This window comes from Saccostrea echinata, unplaced genomic scaffold, assembly GCF_033153115.1.
Source record: "Saccostrea echinata isolate AGI-Se365-2 ecotype Australia unplaced genomic scaffold, CSIRO_AGI_Sech_v1 ptg000054l, whole genome shotgun sequence".
Lineage (NCBI taxonomy): Eukaryota > Metazoa > Mollusca > Bivalvia > Ostreida > Ostreidae > Saccostrea > Saccostrea echinata.
In genome coordinates this window covers 17582614-17607500 of record NW_026889803.1, presented here as the reverse complement: position 1 = coordinate 17607500, position 24887 = coordinate 17582614, and the positions used below count along the sequence as shown (strand labels likewise).

The 24887-nt window shown below is 32.6% G+C and overlaps 3 protein-coding genes across 3 annotated transcripts in view; 1 reads left to right on the top strand and 2 right to left on the bottom strand.

Annotated features, from left to right (window-relative positions):
• The window catches only part of LOC133206351 (lysosomal proton-coupled steroid conjugate and bile acid symporter SLC46A3-like), a 14537-nt gene extending 14191 nt beyond the window's left edge, over positions 1 to 346 (bottom strand). Inside the window, exon 1 of the mRNA XM_061342303.1 lies at positions 1 to 346. This exon is cut by the window's left edge and continues 777 nt beyond it. Coding sequence (XP_061198287.1) covers positions 1 to 346 — 346 coding nt within the window.
• Positions 347 to 3546: 3200 nt separating this feature from the next.
• On the top strand, positions 3547 to 8503 carry LOC133204681 (carboxypeptidase B-like). Its single transcript, XM_061340426.1, has 10 exons — positions 3547 to 3620; positions 4713 to 4797; positions 5050 to 5274; positions 6035 to 6136; positions 6422 to 6526; positions 6695 to 6805; positions 7241 to 7325; positions 7595 to 7797; positions 8134 to 8218; positions 8307 to 8503. Exons 1-10 carry the CDS (start codon positions 3547 to 3549, stop codon positions 8501 to 8503), a joined length of 1272 nt encoding a protein of 423 aa, XP_061196410.1.
• Positions 8504 to 11434: 2931 nt separating this feature from the next.
• On the bottom strand, positions 11435 to 12448 carry LOC133204680 (uncharacterized). The gene is made up of 3 exons (XM_061340425.1): positions 12364 to 12448; positions 12201 to 12245; positions 11435 to 11799 (listed from the first exon to the last, which is right to left on the bottom strand). The coding sequence occupies exons 1-3, from the start codon at positions 12446 to 12448 to the stop codon at positions 11537 to 11539; spliced, it is 393 nt and encodes a 130-aa protein (XP_061196409.1). The 3' UTR covers positions 11435 to 11536.
• Between the last annotated feature and the right edge of the window lie 12439 nt (positions 12449 to 24887).

The following is a 24887-nucleotide window of genomic DNA, read 5'->3' as shown; positions in this document are numbered from 1 at the left end:
AAGTTCCAAGCAACAGATTTGAGATGACAGCGGGTATCCCTGAAACGAGGGCTGTGTAAATCCCAAATAAGGCAGCCTCTTTCTGAATATTCTCGCTCTCTGGAGAAATGTCTGTTTCATTTATTATACAAATTGAACCTGCTGAGACGGGCATTGTTCTCGTAGGATAAAGTTTTCTCGATAAATACTGGGGTATATAAAGTCCTGAGGTAGCATATGACATGATAAATGCAAACAGATGGAAGAATAAAATAGGTCCACACATGTGATGACGCCATGATATGGATGGAGCAGAAGTTTGTATTGCCTTTCCGTGAAGAAGACCTCGGGTTTCCTCTTCTGACATGCTTTGATTTTCTTTCTGGAAAGAGGAAAACGGTTCGTTCAACTGTTTTAGCAGATGAGAGCAAGATAAATTTGCAAACACTTCGAGATTTATGTAGGCGATCAATTATGTGTCTTAAGAACACAACACTGATGAAATATAAAATTAAATCATATTCATTCTTATTTCTTTGATGAATCTATATACAAGATGTTTCCCTAAACTATCCGATATATATTTAGAGGGAGTTGAATCTAGATCTACATGTAGGCTTTATATTTAACATTCAAAATTTGACCAGCATGTAAAGTTGTCACAGTCTGAGAAACTATATTTGGACTTTTCTTTCTTATTTTCCCTTCAAGTGGAAAACTATAAGCAAGCTGATACTGTCAATACTTTGAAATACATGAGCATGGGAAAAGGTTTATAGATGTTTGTCTCTCTATAACTAGAAAAAAAAAACTCAAGCATGATTCTGGTACTAAATCCTTGTTATATAAAAAGATAACATATTCGGAGTCTTTGTCATAATTTGAATACATTAATATATGTCACATTCAACAAACTTTGCAGGCTGATTAAAACCCTCAATCAATTATTTTTTAGATTCAAATTCTAACTCTAAAGGCAAGTCATGAAAATCTTCCAATATCAAGATTTATAGATGCAGTATTCTATATCATTACTCGTATATTAGTACTGATCTTGTCTTTATTAATAGATTGAAGTTTAAACTTGCTAGTTAGTATTGTTCACTCAATGAATTGTGTCTTTTATTATTATTTTAAGAAGTTTGTTTTCCTCTAGAGCATGATTAATTTTACTTAAGAATACATTTAAAGCATCATTATTTGTTCTAGTGAATGAAAATTTAGGTAAGAACTTGATTTCCCTTTTGTTTTCAAGAACTATTTTCAAACTAATGCATGATAAACTTGAAATGATGAAGCCTTTTGTCAGATGAAAGTCGTACAGTATACGTACATATCAAAGTAACTGAAAAAATCTACAGTAAGCGGTTGTCTTTGCAGGGACAATATTGATCTTTCTCGGGTTTGTAAATATTCATCCTCTCCATTTAATGCGAGGTTTTATCAGTAATAGTCAGACAAGGTTCACGTGATAAAGGTAACGTTATAAATAATGTGCTATCATCTATTTTCTGTGCACATTCAGGTAGATATTTCTGTAAATACTAATGTAAATATTATAAAGGTCACGAGAAAATCCTACCTGTGGTACCAAGAATTGCTTTATTGGAGCAAAGAGTTGATTAAGATTCGAATGCACCTTTTAATATTGTCCACTCCATGTAGATTGACTATTATCGTTAATCTGAAGAAAAAAATTACCACATCGGGATCAGAGTACAGAAGATACCTCAAGTCAATATGGAGACTATGCGCACTTTTACCATTTGTATAGGTTTTTGTGCTGTGTCATTGAATAGATTGTATAAAAAAACTTTGCCTTTGTAGAAAATTAAATGTAATTGATAAGCTGTCATTGTGTTTATGTTTTATTGAATGCATCATGTTTAATACATATTTACTGTATACATACTCTTTATGAAAAGGAAAGTGATATACGTTTATTTTGTAACTATTTAAGAAATGTAGAGTCGAGTCCGATGGTAAATACACGGTAGAATGGAGCTTACAAAATCTTTTTATTTTCCTGACACTTTTTTTACAACAAGATTGAAGGATACTGAATCATGCAGAGGAAAGTATCATTTAATAAGCATTTAATCAAGGACGAAAAATATGTAAAAAAGTAAATTGAATATGAAGTCAATTTCATCAGGAGATAAATTGCAGTGTTTTAATTTGATTTCTTTTATCTTTGCAATAAAAAGAAAGATATTCACGACCTCCCTTTTACAAAAGAGCTTACGACTAAGACCAAACTGCAATTTTGCGAATAACTTTCTTTTTTACATTAATGTAAACATGGTTTTATTCATTTTAAAAGGAATTTACAAAGATATTTTAACCAAGTAATTTTAAACAGAAACATATACATGCATTTTGGAAGTTTTTTACAATTAACTTAAGTTTTTGGTCCTAGTCGTAATTTTTTTTGCATTATATTGATATGTTGTGTATTTTCTATTTATTTAAATTTCCTTTGAATTTGAGAAGATCATTTGAATCCATAAAGTCTGAGACATTAATAATTTTCAATTTCCTTACCAGTTCCCAACGAAAATAAATGCTATTAGCATTATTTCTGACCCAAAAATAGACTTGGGGGGGGGGGGCTCTTGATGGTGATGTTTTGTCCACAAATTGTGATTATTTAAAAAAAATGTGTCGGGGATAAATTTTATTCTTTTCTTAATACACCAAGGGAGATTAGAAAAACTCTATAAACGCTTCCCTTTTCTCCTTGACGATTAAAGAAAAGTTTTCCGTCTTCGACATTTTTTTCATTTCATTTTCTTTTCAGATATTCAAAATATGTCGGGTAAAATTTTGCATGTTCTAGATAGCCTATTTTCCTTTTTTTTTTTTAAAAAAAAAACAAAAAACTAATTGTTCATTGTTTTTATTTGTCGCAAAGTTTTACCTTTAGATGTGCAATGTCGTCACGTTAATCTGTAGGTAACGATAGTCTTATGACGAGGCCAGACGTAACTCGTGCTTGTTTTTACACTATAGAAATAAATGTGACCACCATCTATAAGATTAGATTAAGTGTCTTCTAGTCTTTTTCTTGTTCTATATCTCCACATCTCTTCAGTCCTGTGACTGACCTGATTAAACAGATACTGAAGCCTATCTTTGATATATTGTGTTTGAAAATCTAACTGATCAGTCGATAAACTTACACAATTAGGTAAGAAATTGTCATTTTTGTAGGGGTTAGACAAAACATTGCTAATATCACTGTTATGTTTGTCTGTCTGTCCATAACATGAAAAAAAAAGTATCGTCCCTGGAAAAAAAGATTTTTAGATTGATATGATAAAACGTTTTTGAGTATGTCATACTTTTATGTCCATTTAATTTTCGTTTTGGCGGAAGTTTGCGTTCTCAAAGTGGAAAGCAAATTTTATCAAAAATTCTTTCATCATCTTTCTGATTCTCCTTCAAGTCTGACGCTGTTTTGGTTATCTAGTATATTATAACTATTAAATCAATAGAAATAAAGAAGGTGACTTTTTTTAAAATTCAATTTCAAATTTTACACGGACAAATTGCATTTGCAGAGGGATGATTCTTAAGTTTCTGGCCTTCTTCCTCTTGCTGTGGAATACTAGCCCAGCAGAGAAGGCGAGATTTGATGGGTATGTATGGATGTCCTTTATATTTACGATTTATCTAAGCAATGCACTGAAAACAATAAAAAATATTTAATATATATGTTATTGTTTACTTACTCTGAAATTCAAAATGCTGTTCTAGTTTGCATTCATATGCATCTGGTTACCTCTATCATAAAAAAACTATACAAACTAAAGGAATTTTCTGAACCCAATCAATGTGTTTAAGGAAAATGTTTCAGACATGCTTCATGAATTACATTGCATGCCTTTGTTTCCTTATGAGAATGAATAGCCATTGTGATTTCAAACAAGGACAAGAGACCATAACCAAATTGTATTGAAAAATCTCGCTCTTATATCAATGTTTCTGACTTTGCCGGAAATTAAAGCTAAGGTCATTCCAAGTTTTTTTTTCTATATGTTTAGCGTCCGCGTGCGCCTTGGTTTTTGACACCCCATATAAAAAAAACAAACAAACAACAAACAAAATCAGAAATCCTGTAATTGTTTATTCTGGTCGAAATCACTGAATTCTGTCAATTTCTCTAAGTATTTGTCTACAATGTGTCATATCTGGAATATTGTAAGCATTTAATATCTTGATTTTGCTGAAGAATAGATATTTCTACGAGAAAAATGGATTAATGGAATCAAATCCTTTGAATGACATCATTTTTATGACTATAAAGACTTGTGTTTTACTTTTTGGTTTGTGTGTTTTTGCGAATAGGTAGGTAGATGTTTGAAAGATGGGTGGACGCTAAACATAGAAAAAACTTGGAATGGTGTAAATAAAAATTGGCTATGTACTTAGCTTAATGATGACGTTTATTTGGGTGATAAACACTTCCTCTGAAAGGAATGAAAAACAACATATGTTCATTCCAGACCTATGATTATAGTACTATTTATCACATTCAGATAACTACCCTAAAGTCAATAACTTACTTTTCATGTTAGTGACCCGGCCCTTAGTATACATTTGTCTTGGAAGTTTTACAGGACTGCATCTTTATCTGCTGTACTACCAAGATATATGCATTTTTCATACCAATCCATATTTCAATCAAATTTTGATTAAATTATGTTTTAATACGCTGAATTTACTGGTAGTTTTTCAGTTTTGCGAGTCATTCCTAAGTCTGAGAAGCAGCTTCTTACCTTAAAACAAATACTTAGAAATAACAAGCACTTGGAGGTTTGTATATGAATAATTATTAAATAATAATTACTTAAATTGTACTGTAAATAATCTATATTTTCTCCATGGTTTCTAATAATATTCACTTCACCTATTAACACATCTCCAACTAATATTATCTCTCCTTAATATTTGTACAGAAGTAATTTAAGTATTTGAAATAGTGCTTTCTTTCTAAGAAGGAATACACATTGATATTTTAATTACAAAATGAAACTTGAGAGGAAAATTCTTTTCATGTTCATGTAGCTAGATGTGTGGCGATATCCTAGTTTCGTTGGACAGAGTGCAGACATTCAAATTTCTCCAAAACACTATTTTAAATTAAACCAAACTTTGACCGAACTTGGATTTCAATCTGAGTTACTGATAAGGGATGTGCAAAAATTGATATCAGAACAAGAAAGAAAGAACAAGGAACTCAAAGAAACTGCTGAGGTGTTTAATTACGGCAAATACCATACACTGGATGAGGTATGGTTTCTGTACATTTTGTATATTGTTAATCTATTTAAAGTTCATGGACCCTCTGATAAGAGGGATTTAAGTAATTTATTTAAGGCTCATTGACCCTCTGATAAGAGGGATTTAAGTAATTTATTTAAGGCTCATTGACCCTCTGATAAGAGGGATTTAAGTAATTTATTTAAGGCTCATTGACCCTCTGATAAGAAGAGATTTAAGTAATTTATTTAAGGTTCACAACCCTCTGCTAAGAGAAATAACTCTCACTGAGATTAATGACTTTTATTCCCCTGTAAAAAAAAATGTCAGATTAAAAGGCGATTTCTAACAAATTTTGCACCGCGAGGTATGCTGGAATTGTTTGTATTTCAATTATATTTTATATTTCATTTGGTAATTTGAGTAAAATTTTATTTGCTTGAGCAAAGCTTTGATGAACCTTAAATCGGTCGAAAGTATTACCCGAGTATGATATGTATTTGCATTAAGACACGTAAGGTCATTGACAATATATATATTACAAGAAGCAAACACGTACAAATATTGAGTTTATTAATTGTTAGAACGCCAAAACATAGCCTTGATATAAGATAAGATGTAAACCAATCACTTTTTACCACTGAAATCGTTAAAAAGGCTTGTAAATTAAAGGATATAGAGTTCCGAATTTCCTTTTTCTCCTATTCAGAATACCAACTATCCAATGCATACAGCATTCTGAAATTACTATCCTTGCCTCTTATGTCATTTGGATATTGTTATGTTTTAGGTCAACAATTGGATCGACAATGTTACGAAGTTTTATCCCAACATAACCACAGTGTTTGAAGTCACAAAGTCCTACGAGGGGCGCACAATCCGCGGAATAAAGGTTATGTCCTTTTGTGCTTCCACGTTTAACATATCAAGTAGCTAAAAATCTAGAAATATACAAATTTTGTGTATGCTTCATTTGATTGAATGATTAACGTATTTGAATCATAATCATATTTTATTGTCTTTGTGGATAAAAGATTTGAAACTGGGAGGGGTCATATATTATGCTTAAAAAATGTCCCGATAGTTAAATTAAGAGAGTCAAAAGATAAAACGATTAGAGATTTCATGAGGCATCTTATCAAAAGTAAATTATTTATACGAAGAATAACAATTCTAGATTTCAACGGGTGACGGAAATAGCAAACCAAGCTTTTTTATTGAGGGAGGTATTCATTCGAGAGAGTGGATTTCACCCGCCACAGTGCTGTTTATGACTGGTCAAGTATGACTTCATCCATTCTTTAAATGCAAATTGCCAAAAATTTCTTTGATATTGTATTTACTATAATTGTGGTTCCTTTAATATTATGTTAAACATATCGTTCTCAATTCAGGAAGTCGATTTTGTCATTTATACTTTCTTTTATCAAAATTTTATTTTTTTTTTTAGATGTTGGATAGATATGCACCCGATACACGTATTAAACAATTGGTAGACAGTTTTAATTGGTATATCCTTCCTGTATTCAACGTAGATGGCTATGAATACACTTGGAGTAAGGTAAACTTATTTGATATTGAAATTGTTTTGATCCTGAATAGTTAATTTTTTTTGTCTAATGAAAACACTAACTCTTAACGGCTTTATCTATGTTTTGTGCCCCTTCAGATTTACAACAGAATTTGAATGAACTAAAATACGGAAGCCGGTAGTGCCAGGTAGAAAAAATATTTTATCTGGCCGCCAGAAAAGTTATCTGGCAGTCGCCAGATCTTTTTATTTGTCAGCCGCCACAAAATTATTTGGCGCTCGCCATATAATTATCTGGCGGCTGTCAGAAATTAGATGGCGGCCGCCAGATCTTTTTATCTAGCGGCCGCCAGTTATTTATATGGCGGCCGCCAAAAACTTATCTGGCGCGGCCGCCAGGTAAAATAATGTTTCTACCTGACACCTACTGGCTGCCATACTTACCATATGCATTTATAATGACAGAATCGTAACTGGAGGAAAACCCGTTCTAAGCATGGTCTATGTGTTGGGGTGGATCCAAACAGAAACTGGGATTACGAATGGTGCAGTAAGTATGGAACCATACACCTGATAAGAACATTTTCTAACATTTTTGGCTTCAACAAGTGTTAAATGTGCTCTATATTGCTGTCATTGGGTTTTATTCTTTCAAAAAAAAAACCCAAAAAAACAACAACAAAAAAAAAAAGAAGAAACAGTTGAAAACTATTTTACTTAAATTATAAATCATCGATGCAGATAGGCAGTCTCAACTGTGAAAAGGTACGCGTGAAAACTGATATTTAATCACTGATTTTTTTCCTTTTATTTTGTAAGAGGAGGGAGCGAGTAAGGACCCATGTTCCGATCAGTATTGTGGTCCAAAAGCTTTCTCCGAAGTGGAGGTCAAAGGAGTAGCAGACTTTATCATGAAGAACTCCAAAGGAATGAAAGGATTCATTGACTTTCATAGTTTCTCCCAGCTTTGGATGAGTCCTTGGGGATACACTACAAAATTGCCCCCCGATTTTAAGGACCAGGTAACAATTGTTTCGAGGTGGTATTAAATCGTGACTTTTTAAAAAAGTTTTCCTTGCAAACTATAATGCAAAACGATACAATTTTTCACAGTTTAGTTACTCCTTTGAACTATGTTGTAAAACGAATACTAAATGGAAGACGGAAATCTCAGAGAAAAAAGTGCATTCAACGATTTTTTTTTCGTAGCAGTTTTATTTCACTTTGTTCTTAATGTGTTGGATTATTAGCGTTTTGAATTTGACCTAAAACTCGTTATTTGAATAGTACTTGTATATGAATATATAATATAATTTATGTATCGGGTTCTCAAAGGAGTACTCGCATATTATTTTAAGGACAAGGGATCTCAATTAGCTGTAGAAGCATTGGAGAAGGTTTATGGAACCAAATACAAGCATGGTAGCATTGCCAACACTATATGTAAGTTCTGAAATGCATGATGTCAAAATTATTTATATTTTATTTTTTTATTTGTATTTGTCTTTCACACGATGTTTTATCTCGCCAGACGTTGCAAGCGGCAGTAGCGCTGACTGGACGTACGGGGCCGCCAAAATCAAATACTCTTATGGCGTAGAGCTACGTGATACTGGGAAATATGGATTTCTTCTGCCTCCAGAAGAGATTATTCCATCTGGAAAAGAGACATTGGAGGCTCTCATAGCTTTAGCTAATTTTGTTGTTAATAATTATTTTGATCATTAAAATTTCAAAGAAAAAATCACTATATATTATTTAAACTAATTTCTTACAAATTCCTACAAATAATCTACATGTGAACCCTTTTGTCTTCTGCACGTATATCTACAAGGAAATGGAATCCCAGAAGTGTCTCCAGATTTTCACGTTATACTGTCTTATTATATAGTCAATATCATTGGTAACTATAATTTATTGAGGTCCATCCAAAAGTTTCATAGACGTTTCAGAAAATCTTCGTTTATACGGTCTGTTTGTCCCATGATGTGTCCTTTCCAGATATTTAGAGTTTGACGAATGAGAGAGAGGATTGTACTGATTGATCAGTGAGAAGGACTGGAGTTTGACTCCGATTCGGCAACATTTCAGCTAAACGTCGGCTGTCTAACGATGCGAAATAATACTAAAATCATACGTGGTACAAATTATATTAATACTGTATTGTAATTTTACGATCGTCTGCCATAAGTGCTTTTGCATTGGTGAATAATTTTGTCATATTTTCATACTGTGAAATCACTAGTTTGGGGGATTAATGTTCGTTATTTTTGTGGTATGAATTAAGAGACCGTAAATGTTAATTTTTTTTAGGACAGTATCTTATTCACTCATTCAACATCAAATCCCTACGACCCAATACTTTTTCCCCATCAAACAACGAAAAATCGAAACATAAGTTATGTTACATTACCTTTAAGTCAGTCTTATAGTAACCTCATTTTTTTTTAATTTCCTTTAAATTTCCGCACAGTTCACAATAGGGTCCAGGTTTTCATTTCAATTAATCTATGAATTTGATGAGAATTTACATGTATCATTAAATGTTAAATAGAATGCATAATCAATTGCCGCGAAAATCTAGGATCTCGGGAATTGCACTGTTCGTTTGAGACAAGTCTTGGACGACTCGTACATTTAGTCATTGTCTTTGGAATACAATCATTTTAATAGTTTTGTCACAGGGAAAGTCAAATATCTTTTTTCCAACTCTTAACAAATGAACAGTAGATTGATGAAATAACGAACTGTCACTCTGATTAGATAACAAAAGGATGGTCAAGGGAATTCGGATAAATTGCTGTATTTAATAAACAGTAATACTTCATCATATAATAGAAGTAAATAAATAATTTTTTTAACAGATTAGTTTTTTAAAAAGAAGAAGAATTCATACAGGCCTCTAAACACATTAGACAGTGGATATTCCCAGGCTCGGGTGTTTACAAAACGGTCAGTACAAAATCACATCCTGCAACTTACAGGCCTGTAGCAACGTTTTCAAAGTGGGAAAGGGGGATGGGGACTAAAAAAAAATGGCAAGAAGAAGAAAAAAACCCTTAACTGTCCAAACTAGAAAAAAAAATTTGGGGGGTGAGGTGGGACTTGGATCTTTTCCTAACAATTAATACTAACAATATTTTTTAAATTATTTCTTTCTTTATTTGTTATTTATTTTTATTTATTGGCTTTCTTTTGTCTTTGTTTTAGTTTGTTCTTTACATAATTTATTTTTGTTTTTTTTTCCGTAGTGTATACCGTGATTAAGTGATCGTTTAATTGAGTCATGACGACAGACTACTAACTAATTGAAGCTTTCTTTAAATCGAAACGCAGTACATGTACGCAGTACGTTCCTTTGTATGGGTACATTGTTATAATGTTATTCAGTTATCTTAATAACATCGTTTACTTTTAATAGATTCTCCGCTATAATTGCTGAGTTATAAATTTGTTATCCTACCAGCTGAAGCTTTTTTTCTTCTACCTTTCTTTACATCCAGATCATATGTTAGAATTGTTATACAATGCGTAGAAAAGGAAACATATTTTAATGATAGTACCTCACTACATATATGGTTCCAAACAACGATTTTTCGATCAAAAATGGCATTAAACTCCAATTCATTTCCAATTCTCTTAAACATATTTATACTTATTAGTAGATGTAGTTATACGAGTAAACAAGTAGAATGGACAATTACAAATCTTTGTTGCAATAAAAATTTGCAATCCCATGTGTTATATATACTCCTCTTGTTATATTCAGTAAAAAAAATTTCTATTTTCTGTATAGAGAAACAGTCAACATAATTGATATTAGCTGCTGGCTAAAGCTCTAAACTGGCTAAAGATGCCGTGGAAATGTGTATGAAACAAACTAATCTATACATTTGACACGATATAAGTATGGCTAAAACCGAAGTCTGGTGATTTAACTCTAGGCTTTCAAACCCCAAAAGAGGATTTTATGCTTAATTTACGAATTGCTACAATTTGAATAAAAAATATATATTCGTTTTCATGCCCCTGCATGCAGCTGAATATCTCTTTCTACTGAAATAAAAATATATAAAGCTGAAAGAACTCCTAGTTTGCCTTAAAATTGATCAGCACTAATTAATTAGGTTTCTGTTGATCATGTTGTTGATATCATGGGAAACGAAAGGTCGGCATTGAACATCTATGTTATTGTGTTCGTTTATGAAAGCTGTTTTAATTCCTTATTAGTTACAGGTATACAGTTATCCGTTTAGCTCTATTTTTTTCTTCCAAAGTTTTGTCAACTATCGATCTATTGTGAAATACAAATTTACTATTTTGATTTTTATTTTCATGTGCATTCAAATTAATCATGACAGTTTTACATTATCAAAATACAAAAAATGTGTAAAATATACATTAATTTTTAAAGTGTAAAATTCAGTGTAAACAATCACATGTGAATCCATGTTCATAAGTTCATAATGATGATCACTCAAAAACATTTGCAAATTTTATAAATTAATATGCAATGTAAATGGCAAAATAATGATATCGAATACACAATAATAAATACTAAAATTACATGAATTCAATAAAAACACGATTCAGGACTATAACAAAAATTGGAAAAAAGAATAAAAAAAAAAAAACAAGAAACAGAAAGCAAGAAAAAATAATAATAAAATAAACAGTATGCACACCCGTATTCAAATAACTGATGTAGTTTTGAGATAAAATAAACCGGAAACACGTAATATGTCTAATCACCCGCACGTTTTAGGGACAAGCCATCCAGGATAGACCAATGCCGTAGAGTTTGGTGTCGTGCCACGTCGACATTTGAAGCTGAGCTTGGTATTTATCGACATACAAAAGGGAACTGTTCACACGGAAATTTTCGGCATAGTTTACATCAATGAAATTAAGAGCGTACATTACTGAGGGAGTTTCACTAAATGGGGGATCAAATATTATTGTCTCTGTAACGGGGTAAAATGGCTCCACTGGGTAGCTGTATGCACCGATTCGACCACTCTGACCTGTCAACATTTTAGAATAAATCTTATTTAAATTTGAAATGATATATATAAAACAAACTATGACCATACTTCGTTCCTTTTGATTAATATTTTGATTTTTCAGACTTTCTTGTTTAGTTTTGTTTGGTCTAAATGAATTAAATCACTCCCTTTTAAACTTCCTAAAACTGATTTTTCTTATATAAAAAAAAAGAACAGATCATTATTATTATTTTTTCATGTTAAAATTCATTGTAATTCTTATTCATTTTTAAAGATAAAATTGTAAGATTTTTATATTAATTACCTAATAAATACTGAATAAAGCCATTTGTATCATAAAATCAAAATACATATATGTACTTTAAAATTTTGACATATTGATATTTCCTAATTCTTTTTAAATTTAAAATTTTACTCACATTTTTCAGCATCCGTTGCTCCTACATGTAATACTAAAAGCAAGACTGCAAAATTTAAAAAACAGGAGTTATTTTTATCTCATTATCAAGAATGTGAATCCTATATAGCTTATTTTGTTTTATATTTGGTTTGCAAACGAATGATATACGTTTAGATTCATACCTGTACAACGCAAAATACTGCTTTTCATGTTTTGTACTTTATCCAATGCCAATTGTCTTTGATATGCGACTTGTCCACGAGACATCTTATATAAATACTGAAGTATGCAGAAGCGATTTGTTAGGCTTGTCTGAATGATGGACGTTTCGTCATACCTTAATTGTTTTTAATTCTTTTAAGTGTTTATGTGGGAGGCGATTTTAGCATGTAGCGTTTACCACACACCTGGTTTCGATGCCATCCTATGGATATGTGAAAAAAGCGTGCGTCGTGTGGTTTTTTAGGATGTGCATGCAGTTTTCATTTTGTCATCAATACTATTTACTATAGATGTGTCAAATTTACGTAGATAAATAAGAATATTTGTATTGAGGTTAAAGGCAAGACTTTTCTTTTGAACTTGCTGATCAAGGAATTATTTAAATTGATGTACATTCCTTTTCGGAAGTTAAATTAATGTGAAATGAAATAAATAATTAACAGGCAAATGTATCATCGGAAGTAAGGGGGCTTTAACTATATGGGGGGTTAAGTAGGTATTGATTTTGTTTTTGCTGTGATTGTGAATATGCAAACATTATAAGTTTTTTTTTTTCTATTTAAATTTACACTTTTTCTATTTAAATTTACATACACAAAATAAATGTAGATATAGAATATTGCTTAAATTTAAATAGTGATAGATTTCTTCCTCTAACTCTATGTTTGTCAGCCCTTTAAGTGAATTGCCCCCCCCCCCCAATATTGAGTCTTTCTTTTAAATCTTTCACTATATACATATACAGAGGGAAACAGCAGGTATATATATCCTCAAATTTTTAAATTTTTAAAGAAGCAGCATTTATAAGAGTGCATCTGATTAATAGTTATTACATTTTATTTATTTGAGAGAGAGAGAGAGAGAGAGAGTTGTGTGTGTGTTTATCCATTTTATATTTCTTTTGAAACTAGTAAACTTATACCTCAATAATCAGAGAAATGAGAAATGTTTTCATTTTTCAATATTTATTTTATTACTATACCCAATTGATAAAAGGTTAACATATCATGATGATGAAATTAACGATTCTTCCTCGCCGCATTTTTGTTTCCTATTCGACTTCCTCTTGTACCAAGCAACAAAATTGGTTACAATCACAAAGACGACCATGAGAAAGCAAAGACCAATGGCAGTTAAGACGTAAACATTAAAAGCCAGACAATCAGTTCGCTTGACTTTAAAAATGAACTGTGCCAGTGCTTTCCCCTTCCAACCAAGTGGTTCTTGGCAACGGTATCTTCCATTATACCAATCTCCTTGAACTTTAGTGAACTGACCTTTGTCCTTTACCCATGCCACATATGGCATAAGTTGGCAACTACATTTAAATGGGTTTCCAGTTAAGTTTAGTTCTGTAACACTTCGAGGTAGTAAATTCGGATCCAGTGTTTGAATACGATTCCATTTTAAATGAAGTATTAATAGCTTTTCATTAGTAAAGTTAAAATGAGGAGCCAGCTTAGAGATTCCATTGCAATTCATCTTTAATATTAAAAGATTTTGCATGTTCCATACGATGTCTGGAATAAATGATAGGCCAACTGAACTAATATCCAGGATTTGTATTGTGTATGAAATTGGTTTAAACAGTAAAGAAAAATGGATAGAATTCCACTGACTCAGATTCCATTGCGTCATTTGTAGATTGTTTAGCTTAGTTAGATGAGTGAATGCAGCAGTATTTTCATCCGATGGTGGGAAAATATATGGTATAGAATTAAGATTCAATACTTCTAGCTGTCCATTCCTCTCAAATGACGGCAGCTGGATTTTCGTAGTAATGTTTAACCCATTTAAATTGAGTGACTTCAACATTGGAAAACTGAAGAAACTTTTTTTGTGAAGTCCATCCTCCAGAAAGCAGCCGCTCAAACTCAAGTGTTTTAAATTTCTTTGCACGCATTTTTTTTGGTCTATAACAGATAACCGTAACAGATTTCCATTCAACGTTAGATTTTTTAAGCTTGGTATGATATTTCTGTTATTTGGACAGAATGTCGAATTCAAGAAGGAACCTGTGTGTGAGAGGTCCAATGCCTTCAGCCAGGTATACGTTTTTGGAATAGACCCCAGGGAAAAATCTAAATTTTTATTAGAACTCAGAACCAAGGTCCTGATTTTAAATTTTCTAATAAAATCCAGGGAAAAATATTTTATGGTATTGTTCCGAAGGATTAAATGCTTCAGATAATGAGGAAGCAGACCGAGGATATATTTAACTACTGATGTGCTGAGGGCTACATTCTCTAGACAAAGAGTTGTCAGTCTTGTTGAATTAATACCTTCAAAGCCAACGCGTATTGCTGCTCCAAGCATGGGACTGTTTTTCACTTGAAGTATTTCTAGGTTTCCGAATTTTGAGAATAATCCTGTCTGAATTGATGTTATGACGTTATCTTGAAGGTTGATGCATTTTATTTTCTTCCAATCGAATTTCTTAAAAGTATTCAACGTTAAATTTGATACGTTTTTATAAAATATATGAAAACATGTAGTATTACGTACATGTTCATGTAGTTTAGGGCAGTGGCTTGTTGATAGTGTGCATTTTGTCACAAGGGCTAGCACGCAAAAAAGTGTAAGTATAGATGTACCCTACAATTAAAATAGTAAATGGAAATAATTTCTTATAAAATTATATATAAAGTTATATACACAATTATGTTTTGACAAAATGTGATTAAACTTTTAAATTAGATTATATTTATATAATGGAATTTAACATATGGTGTCCAAAAGACTTTATACATCAATGTTTATACTAAAAGATCCAAATTTTCTTACAATTACATGTACAAATTATGTATGATTTAGATTCTTAAATATATTACTCTTGATTCAGATCATTTTAAACCGAATGACATGTTGGGGGTATAAAAAAATAACATGTGGAACTTCTCAGATAAGGAACCCCCAAATCCGTTGATGAACTTCCTACTTTTTATGTATATTTTCACCAAATATTATAAATAATCTACATGTACATAACTAGCAAAGTTTATGCCGAATTCCAGTAATTCCAAAGATGTGTGAAATTTAATTCAAAAATTGACCCATTTTCACATGTACATGAAAAGTATCATTTGACGTTTTATCAAGGTTCTTATCTTGTCCAAAATAAATAAATTGATAAATGGAAAAAAAAAACTACTCGTTGCTAAATCAAGAACTATTTTGATGTAAATTTCGAATTTACGGGGTGGAGCTAAATGCAAAATTTACATACAGTTGGATAATATTAGCTTTTCCAAAGCTTGCTGGAAATATCTCAAGAAGTTGCCGATTAGCGAAAAACTCGCTAAACTTTAATGGGGTCTCGATCTGATAAACGCTTGTAATTGGGAATTTTCTCTCAGGTGACGGGATATTGATTTTTAATTCCAAACATGTGCCCACCCCAGTCCCGAGCGAGGAGGATAAAACATCCAGTATTCTGCAAATCAATGCATGACCTAATGAAAAATTGACTAATTGATCTGGAGTTATTAACCTTCCCTCTGAGATACACACCTTCTTCTAAGCCCTACAGCTTTCCAGCTGCTTTGCAACTGACCACGTGTCTTAGTTTCGCATTTACAACTCTGTCTATAATGCACATCATTTTTTTCAGCAAACACTCTGCTACACTGCAAATGTATCTCATAATTATTCTAATCATTTTTCTACAAAAATATCACATCAAACAGGGGATATCTCAGGTTTTTGTGTCTTTTTTTCAACGAAATTTGACCGGGTCTTTAGTACGAAATTATCTCCCTGACACCTCGATTCATGCGAAAGCTTTTCCGTATTAACTTAAAAAGTTGCAAAAGAGATCAATTTTCAGCGGAATTTTTTGATGATGTCATATTTCCAGAATGGTCCTCCTTCATGCCATATTCTTTCATGTTTATCATAGACATATACATGTACTTAATTCATATTTAAGCCAGTTTCAAAACTTTTTTGAAAACAATAAATTTTAAGGGCACAGTAAAACCAAAAAACATACCTATTTCTTTCTTTGAACGATGACAAAATCTTTAGTAAGACCATTCATCAATATTAAACATGAACGGCTGATATAAATAATAAGATTCACAAGATTTTCACTTGTTTAATTCTTCATGTTTCAGCTGGAAAGTGATCTTATTATATTTGTTTAAAACATGTCTGTTGGTTTTGTTTGAATTTGTCCACGAAAAAACTATTTTAAAAATCTTTATGGATGATGAATATCTTTAAACTAAAGTACATGATTTTCTTTTTTCTTTAAATCTGAAATTGACCCTTTATGCAAATGCAAAAGATTATGTAATAATAGTGACAGATCTCTTTAATATGGTTCAATAAAATTCTTAGATTGCTATCTTGTTTAGTTGTTTAACTCCCTTCGTGAATTTTTCACACATCACTTGTCGGTGAAGGGCTGCAAATTTAGACCTGTACTCGGCACTTACGGCCTTTGAGCAGTGAGGGATCTTTTTCGTGCCAGCACTTACTGCGACACAGGACTCGGTTTATACGGTCTCATCCAAAGGACGGTCTCCACGTCTCACATAGGATTCGATCCCGCGACGTATGGATCAACTCTTTACGCCACGACTCTAGAGCAAACGCGAGCGACTCTTACATTGCAATTAAGATTTTATGACAAAAATATATCAACAGAATTGACCATAGAAATTCTACCGCACAGTGTATACTTCCTTGTGAATAAAAAGCCCTCAAGCGATCGATGGCCCTTAAGTGGAACCATTGCAACATTTTTTTATACTGATTAAAATTTTGTTATTTGGAGCATTGACGATTCAAAAGTGATTTAATAAGATCTAAATAGCAAGTTATTATATTATCCTTAGTACAGATATCACGAATTAATATCAGAATGTAACTCACCATCTTTGCGATGTCCGTTCTGCCTGTTTGTACCTGTAATAACTTCCTTATGAAAAGGAAGTATAAAACAAGTGCATTGATAAAACTTAATGCAAAGTACAACCTCCATTAATCCTATCATACGCGGATTAAGAGAGGCGATAAAGGGGGACGCCACGTTTATTCAAAGTATATATGCAAAATAATGAATGGAAATATGCACCGTATGCCAAAGTTTACAATCGAACGCACTAAAAACCCTAGACATATCTGAAAATGAAACAAATAAATAATGAAATATATGCATTATATGTGCCATATTTTCAAAACTGCGGATACGTCATGCATTTCCTGCAGCATGCAACACTGAAAGATTCAGAATTACACAGGCGTCATTTACTTGAAACGTAGTATTCCACTGACAACCAGAATATGATAATAGCAAACGTTTCAACAGAGGGTGCAGTTCTATTCATGAAAATACCCCACACAAAGTTTTTTTCGGGGGGGGGGGTTATGTAGGAATCACCTTGTCCGTCTGTCTGTGCAGGCATGTCCGGTCCATATCTTTCATACGGAGAAACAATAGAATCTACTACTTCACACAAAGATTGTTCATGACCTTAGGGTGTGTCATGACCTTGACCCAGGTCATTTGGGCAAGTTCAAGGTCACTGACAGAAAAAGTTCATCATTCGTGTCCGGTCCCTATCTTTGTTATGGATAAACTTGGTGAGTTCCCATTTTACACAAAGATTGCTTATGACCTGAGGGTTTGTCATTACCTTGACCCAAATACACGTGTGCAAGTTTAAGGTCACTGACAAAAAAAGTTCATCCGCAGCTATGTTAAGGCTTCCCGAAGCTTTAAATTGCGCTCAAACATAATATTTCATTGCGAGATCGGTTTAGGTTTTAATTTATAAGTATTGTACTTTAGTACTTCCAATTTATATAGAGGGTTCCCTCGGCTATATATTACCATATTTGTTATGATATCACATGACTTTGTTGATCACGTAACGGTCATTTATAATTTTTTTTGAAGTGTTTCACATAAATCGCTTAGGCGCAGCTAATTAACACAATAATAAACATTTTGTTATATAAATAAACTCATCGAATCCTTGTGTACCCGAAATGTGCTTGGGAAAAGTCATAGTATTACTTGGGTACAAAATATTTCGTGAAAAAATTCAACTTACCTACAAATTTGAGGGTTTTTCCACACAATATCGTAATCTGTATTAAAACAAAGCCACCACACATTTTTCCCAAGCAAGATTCAGTTAGAGAACAACCTCTTCTTATAGATTTCCACAAAAAATCTCAGATTAATCCTCATTAATCAACTGCGCCAGACTCTTTTATACACACAAAATCAATTCTACCTCTAACCACGGGTATAAAACAGAGTACATTTCAAAAGTATATTTTCCGTAAGCATTTTGAACATGCTAAATTTTAATCAAGGGTAAGCATGGCCGTAGGAACCGGGGGGGGGGGGGTCGTGCCCCCCAATAATTTTGCCGATATATAGCTTACTATAGAAAATAATTTTGCCGATATATAGTTTACTATTGAAAACATGATAGCTATTATATGCTTGTACCCCCTCAATAAAAACGTTTGACTTTTTTTTTTGCTTGTCAAGGAATTTTTGGTAGTTGATAGTGCCCCCTCAACTAAAAATGTATAGCTGTGCCCCCCCCACCCCCCCCCACCCCAACTGAAATTGCTTCCTACTAGCCCGTAGATTAAACGATAACCCTCCCCCATCCCCATAAAACAAATGATGTTACATAGATATATACGTTTTTCACACATTTATCGGAGATGTTCGTGAAAAGCAAAATAAACACGATGCAAGCGGATCCAGGAATTTTTTCCAAGGGGTGGGATGGATGCTCTACACCAACTCAAACATATGTCGGACTCGGACATTTTTGACAAAAACGAAAAAGAGGTAAACTTGTGTGAATAAGGAGGGGAGGGAGGGGGTAGGATATGTCATTTTCCTAAGTCAATTTTCTTCAGATACATGGTTCTTCTTACTATATTACGAGGGATCCGTTTTTTTCGGGGGGTCCTAGGTCATTTTCCTTTTTCTACTTAACGCAGACATTTAATAACTTTGAAAATCCAGGGGGTTCCGGTGTAACGACGAAAAGTGACCCCCGTAGAATATTGTCCAGGGATCATTTGTCTACGTAGGTCCCCCTGGTCAGTATTCTTCGTAGACAAATGACCCACTTTTCTGTAGAAATTATAGTCTTGGGGTCATTTTTCTCCGTGTGGATTGTCGAAAAATGACCCTGTAGAATAGTGACTCTGTGTCATTTTTTGATACAGAAAAAAACTGCATGGTTTTGGTAGGAAAATTTTTGTCAGGCAAATCACGCAGTCTTATGATATGAAGTGTTTATTTCTAATAGCTTTTAAGTTTAAACGACAAAATTAAAAGGTTATTCTATACTTTACATTAATAATACGAGATGTTTTATCCCCATTGAAGGAAAGCCTGACAAGGCTTTAATGATGTTCTATCACTATTAGAGCAAAAATACATGTAGGTACATTTTTTTTAAAATTTATTTTACCACATGTAATAAAATAAGTTTCCACGGTTGTAATTATTTAAAAAATCAAGATCATTTTCTTAGCTGGTGTAAGAACGAGAAACATATAAATAAAAAATGTATAGCTTCCATAATACGTTCTATTTCCATTATGGAAGAGTTATACTTCTTAGTGCACTCTTTTGTGAAAAAGTCGGAAAATGTACAAATCTCGCGGGATTTCAGGGACAAACGTAACGTAAACATGTAAACAATATGTTGAATGTCGATGAACAAATCCTAAGAAAATGCAAATGAAATATTTTATTGTTGTGGACTTTATACACATCAAGAGTAGGAATGACAACGATATCAATTTATATCTATTGTTGATCGTATGCATCTATTTATCGTATGGTACATCTAAATACAATACACATGCCTCGGAAATGTCGTATTTTTATTAATGGATGATAAATTTATGGTTCTCACTCTCTTACAAATGTCCTTAAATTCTTCTATTCTTTAACTGGAATGACAAATACATTTAACATTAAAAATTGGATTGAGATTGACATGTTTTGTATTATCCGCAACGCCATGGTGTCCCTGTCAGACGACCAAACGCGCCTCTAATTTTGAAGAGTTCACTAATGGAAATAGAACGTATTGCAATCCTCTTTTACTCTGAGAAAATAATCTGCAACAAATAAAAATAAAGTCTTCCTTTTTTTCTTTAGAAGTTATAGGAAAGGTTATAACGTTTTGGAACCCTACCCAATTAATTTGCGTGAAAAAAAATGGAAGATTGATAAGAAAAATCGATCTTGTAAATATCTTTGATTTTCTATGAATAAAGTCTCAAACTTCTTCTCATAAAAATATAGGGAAAATTACATTTGTGAAAAAATAACACAGAACTAAATCAACATGCCTCTGATCTTCGAGGGCACAAAAAGTGATTAGCTCAAAATCTTCACCAATGTCTTTTGTCGTTTGTTAGTGTCAACAGTCTTTTTACATAAAAAAAATTGATTGCTTAAAAAAAGAGGTGTTTGGTATACCAAGAATTGTCGCAAGTTTATACACGGCAGTATACCCTTTTTTGTTACATGTAAAAAAAAAAAAAACAAACAAAAACCCAGAATATTGCATTATGAAAAAAGTTTCTCAGTCTAATTAACATAATTTTTTCCTGAGTATGATTGGCAATATTAGCACATTTGAAGTTGCGTTTGCAAAAAAATATAGAACTGTACAAAAAGGTATTATAACACATTGTGTTAGAATCAAGTACCATGCGACATTCGTGTTAGCGAATCTATAGTGGCGAGTTTTGAAGGGGTTACGGGGTTGTAACCCACTTTTCAAATTTACTAATAGCCTATATAGGAAAAAAAATCCCTTCTGGCCATGTACGTCTCTCCTATAAATAAATTCAGAGTTCTTGCTGTCTGAAACAAGGTTTAAAAATATAAAAGGATTTTTAGGATAAAAGTAAAGAGAAATCTTTTTTTTTCCTTTCACCGAAAATCCTCTTGTACGGATTTTATTTACATAATGCATATATGCATTGTAATGCAGATTTACAAATTTTATCTCTATAATGTTACATGGCTTCATGAGGGCGCAATGCGCGACAGAGGCAACGTTGTAACAATTTTTAAGCACACATTTTGCATGACTCTCTTTGTTCATTGAATGGATTTACTGCTTAATGGAATGCTTGTAATTTTCCCAGAAGCATGACTAAGGACTGTTATAAGGTGAACATTTACTCAAATTACACTGATGGCCTAACGGTAAATCATGTAACACTGTCCATTCAAAAGCTTTAAGTGTAAATCTGTGGTTAGTAGAATAGAACCATGCAACAAGTAAAGGTTACATGTAGGTTTTATTAACAGTACGCATATGAATAAAGCATCAAACGAAGATTCATATGCAATGAGAAAAAAATGACATACCGGGTAATGCGTAGAAGAACGAAGGATTCATGATGCAAATGCATTTTGGCTAACATTCAACGCTACGGCACGATATCTGAACAGGACAAAAATTATAAAAATATAAAATTTAAGTAAACTGGATGCATACAAGGGAAAGGGATAGTGAATGTCAAACCCTAGTTGCATACTTGGTCAAAAAAGAATATTTTATAGACCTCCTCTCAGCATGTGGATAATTTAGATACTTTTCATAAGGGTACAACAAATAATATCCAAACTGGGATTTCAAGCTGACATATCATCTTCCTTGCATGTTAGTAAAAAGTATTGTTCTTCAAGCATATAAAATTCTTCTTCATGAAATACGCAAACAAACAACGCAATGATCTAATTGTGAACTGGGAAGCAGTATTTTCTGTAATGTGAAGTTATCGCCCGTATAATTTTAAATTGCATTTATTTTTTGCATAAATAAACATTTCTGCTAAATCCATTTTAAAGTAAAAAGATCAATAATAAACATTTTAAAATTTATTTTAAAGTAACGAAAAAATTTCCTTTTTGTTTTAGAATAAGTATTTTTCCCATTATTTTTTATTGTAAAAACTATGAAACATCTATGTATTAGTAATATAATCTATTTTACAAGGCCGAAGTATAACTGTGTCAGACGGACAAGAAATAAATAAAGAGAGAGGGAGAGAGTGGGGAGGGAGGCAGGGAGAGAGAGGAGGGAAGAGAGAGAGAGAGAGAGCAAAGGGAATGGGGAGGGGAGAGAGAGACTTAGAGTGGGGAGGGAGAGGTAATAGAGAGTGTGAATGGAGAGACGGAGTGGGGAGAGAGTGGGGGTGAGAGCAGGGAGAGCGGGGAGGGGGAGAGAGGGAATGGGGAGAGTGTGGAGAGAGAGAAAGGCAGTGGGAGAGAGAGATTGGGGAGAGAACGTGGGGAGAGAAAGAGTGAGTGGTGGAGGTGAGAGTGGGGAGATAGAATGGTGTTTTGGTTTCATGTTAAAATTATGTCAATATTTTTGCATACATAACTGAACTGAGTTTTTTTTTTTTTTTTTGCATTTTTGATGTAAAATTTGCTTCTCTGTTATAGGTACTTCAAAAGTTATTCTTCTTTTTACCCGCTTGATATCATACTTGCATATTTATTCTACTTGTATAAAACACGATATTTAACTTGAATGTATTGCAAGTTAACTTGAATGTGTTGCATCAATCAGTTCTCTACATTTCCAGTATCTATATATACACAAATTTACAAAAGTAAATTCTACAAGTTTGTCGAATTTTGATGAGAAATTATGGAGAGATAACCGTGCCATGTTACAACATGAAATGTAATAACAACGCAAAATGTAACAAACCGGGATTATTGCATTTTGCGTTATTACATTTTGCGTCGATATCAACGCAGAATGTAATAACGAAACGCAAAATGTAACAACACACTGTTTAGGATTATTACATTTTGCATTATTACATTTTGCTTCGAGATCAACGCAAAATGTAATACCGCAAAATGTAATAACAAGATTTTTGGATTATTACATTTTGCATTGTTACATTTTGCGTCGAGATTAAGCAAAATACAACAACACAAAATGTAATAACACATTTTTTGGTCAGTCAGGTTGAGAATAATTTACAATTGAGTAGTGGATGAAGAAAATAAACGGAAAGAAAATAAAACAAAAGGAAAAATAAACTTATGCTTATTCTTACATAGGATCTGATTTCATCATATATTGATTTGATAAGCCTTTTAAAATCTGTTGATATTCAAATCATAGGTGTTGCAAATTAGAATCGTGCGTGCACATGTGTGTGTTTGTGTGTGTGTGTGGGGGGGGGGGGGTATTTCGGTGATCAGTGTATCAGTTTGCATTTGCATTTTCATAGTCACATGCACGAAATTTAGAAAAGATCTATTCATTTTTGCTGGCAAGTGTAAATATAGCGGGAAGAGGGTTTCTTGACAATTAAGACATCACACTGATTTACAAATCATGTGCATTGCAGACCAGCAAAAATAAAATCCCCTCTCTCTCTCTACAATATAAAATGGATTGTTTCTTGTTTCTGTGCATGCGTATAAATATACAATGATCAACATACGAAGTAACCCCTAACCCCCCCTCCCCACCCTTCGATTCTCCTCACACACACACACACACACACACACACGCGCGCGCGCGCAGTTCTAATTTGCTAACCAATGTACACATGCACGTCGTACATGCATATCGAGAGCTTTTAACGGACCCATGGTCAATCTTTGGTAATCAAAATCAAGAATGTCAGTGATGGATATATAATACAGATTGATTTATAAACAGACATGTCAATCAAATTTAAGTTAATGTTTTATAAGTATTCAATAAAAATGTTAGAAACAGAGTTTAAAAAAACACAATTACATTTAGTAATCCGTTAAAGCCGTAACATTTGTCTAATAGTCATATGTCTGTCTTTATAGTAAATCGAGTTTTTCCATTGTTATATGTTTAAATAAATTTTGTGATGTTTGAAAACAATACAAAAAATAATTATATTTGTTTTATTACATTTGTTTTATATGATTTTGCGTTGTCCTCAACGCAAAAAATTAGTAACGCTAAATGTAACAACCAAAAAGTGCATTATTACATTTTGCGTTAATCCCAACGCGAAATGTGATAACGCAAAATGTAATAATCCAAAAATCGTGTTATTACATTTTGCGTTATTACATTTTACATTGATCTCGACGCAAAATGTAATCACGCAAAATGTAATAATCTCAGTTTATTACATTTTGCGTTGTTATTACATTTCGCGTTGTGACAGTGCCACAAATTTTTAAAATGTTTTTTCACCCTAATTTCTTGTTTTTCCAAATTTGTTTCAATAATGTTATGTTTATTTCTTATTTTAATTCTAACTTTCAGATTAAAATTTTCCAGTTTTATATCATTTGTTTAACGATATTTAACGATTAGCGGGTTCCAGTAAAAGTTCTTCCAAACTTCTTTACTCCTCACTAAAATATTAACAGCAGTGAAGGAGAAACGTCAGGAGTACTGTGCAACAAAATATTCCAGAAGTTGTGTAAATTTAATGTGGATACTTAAAA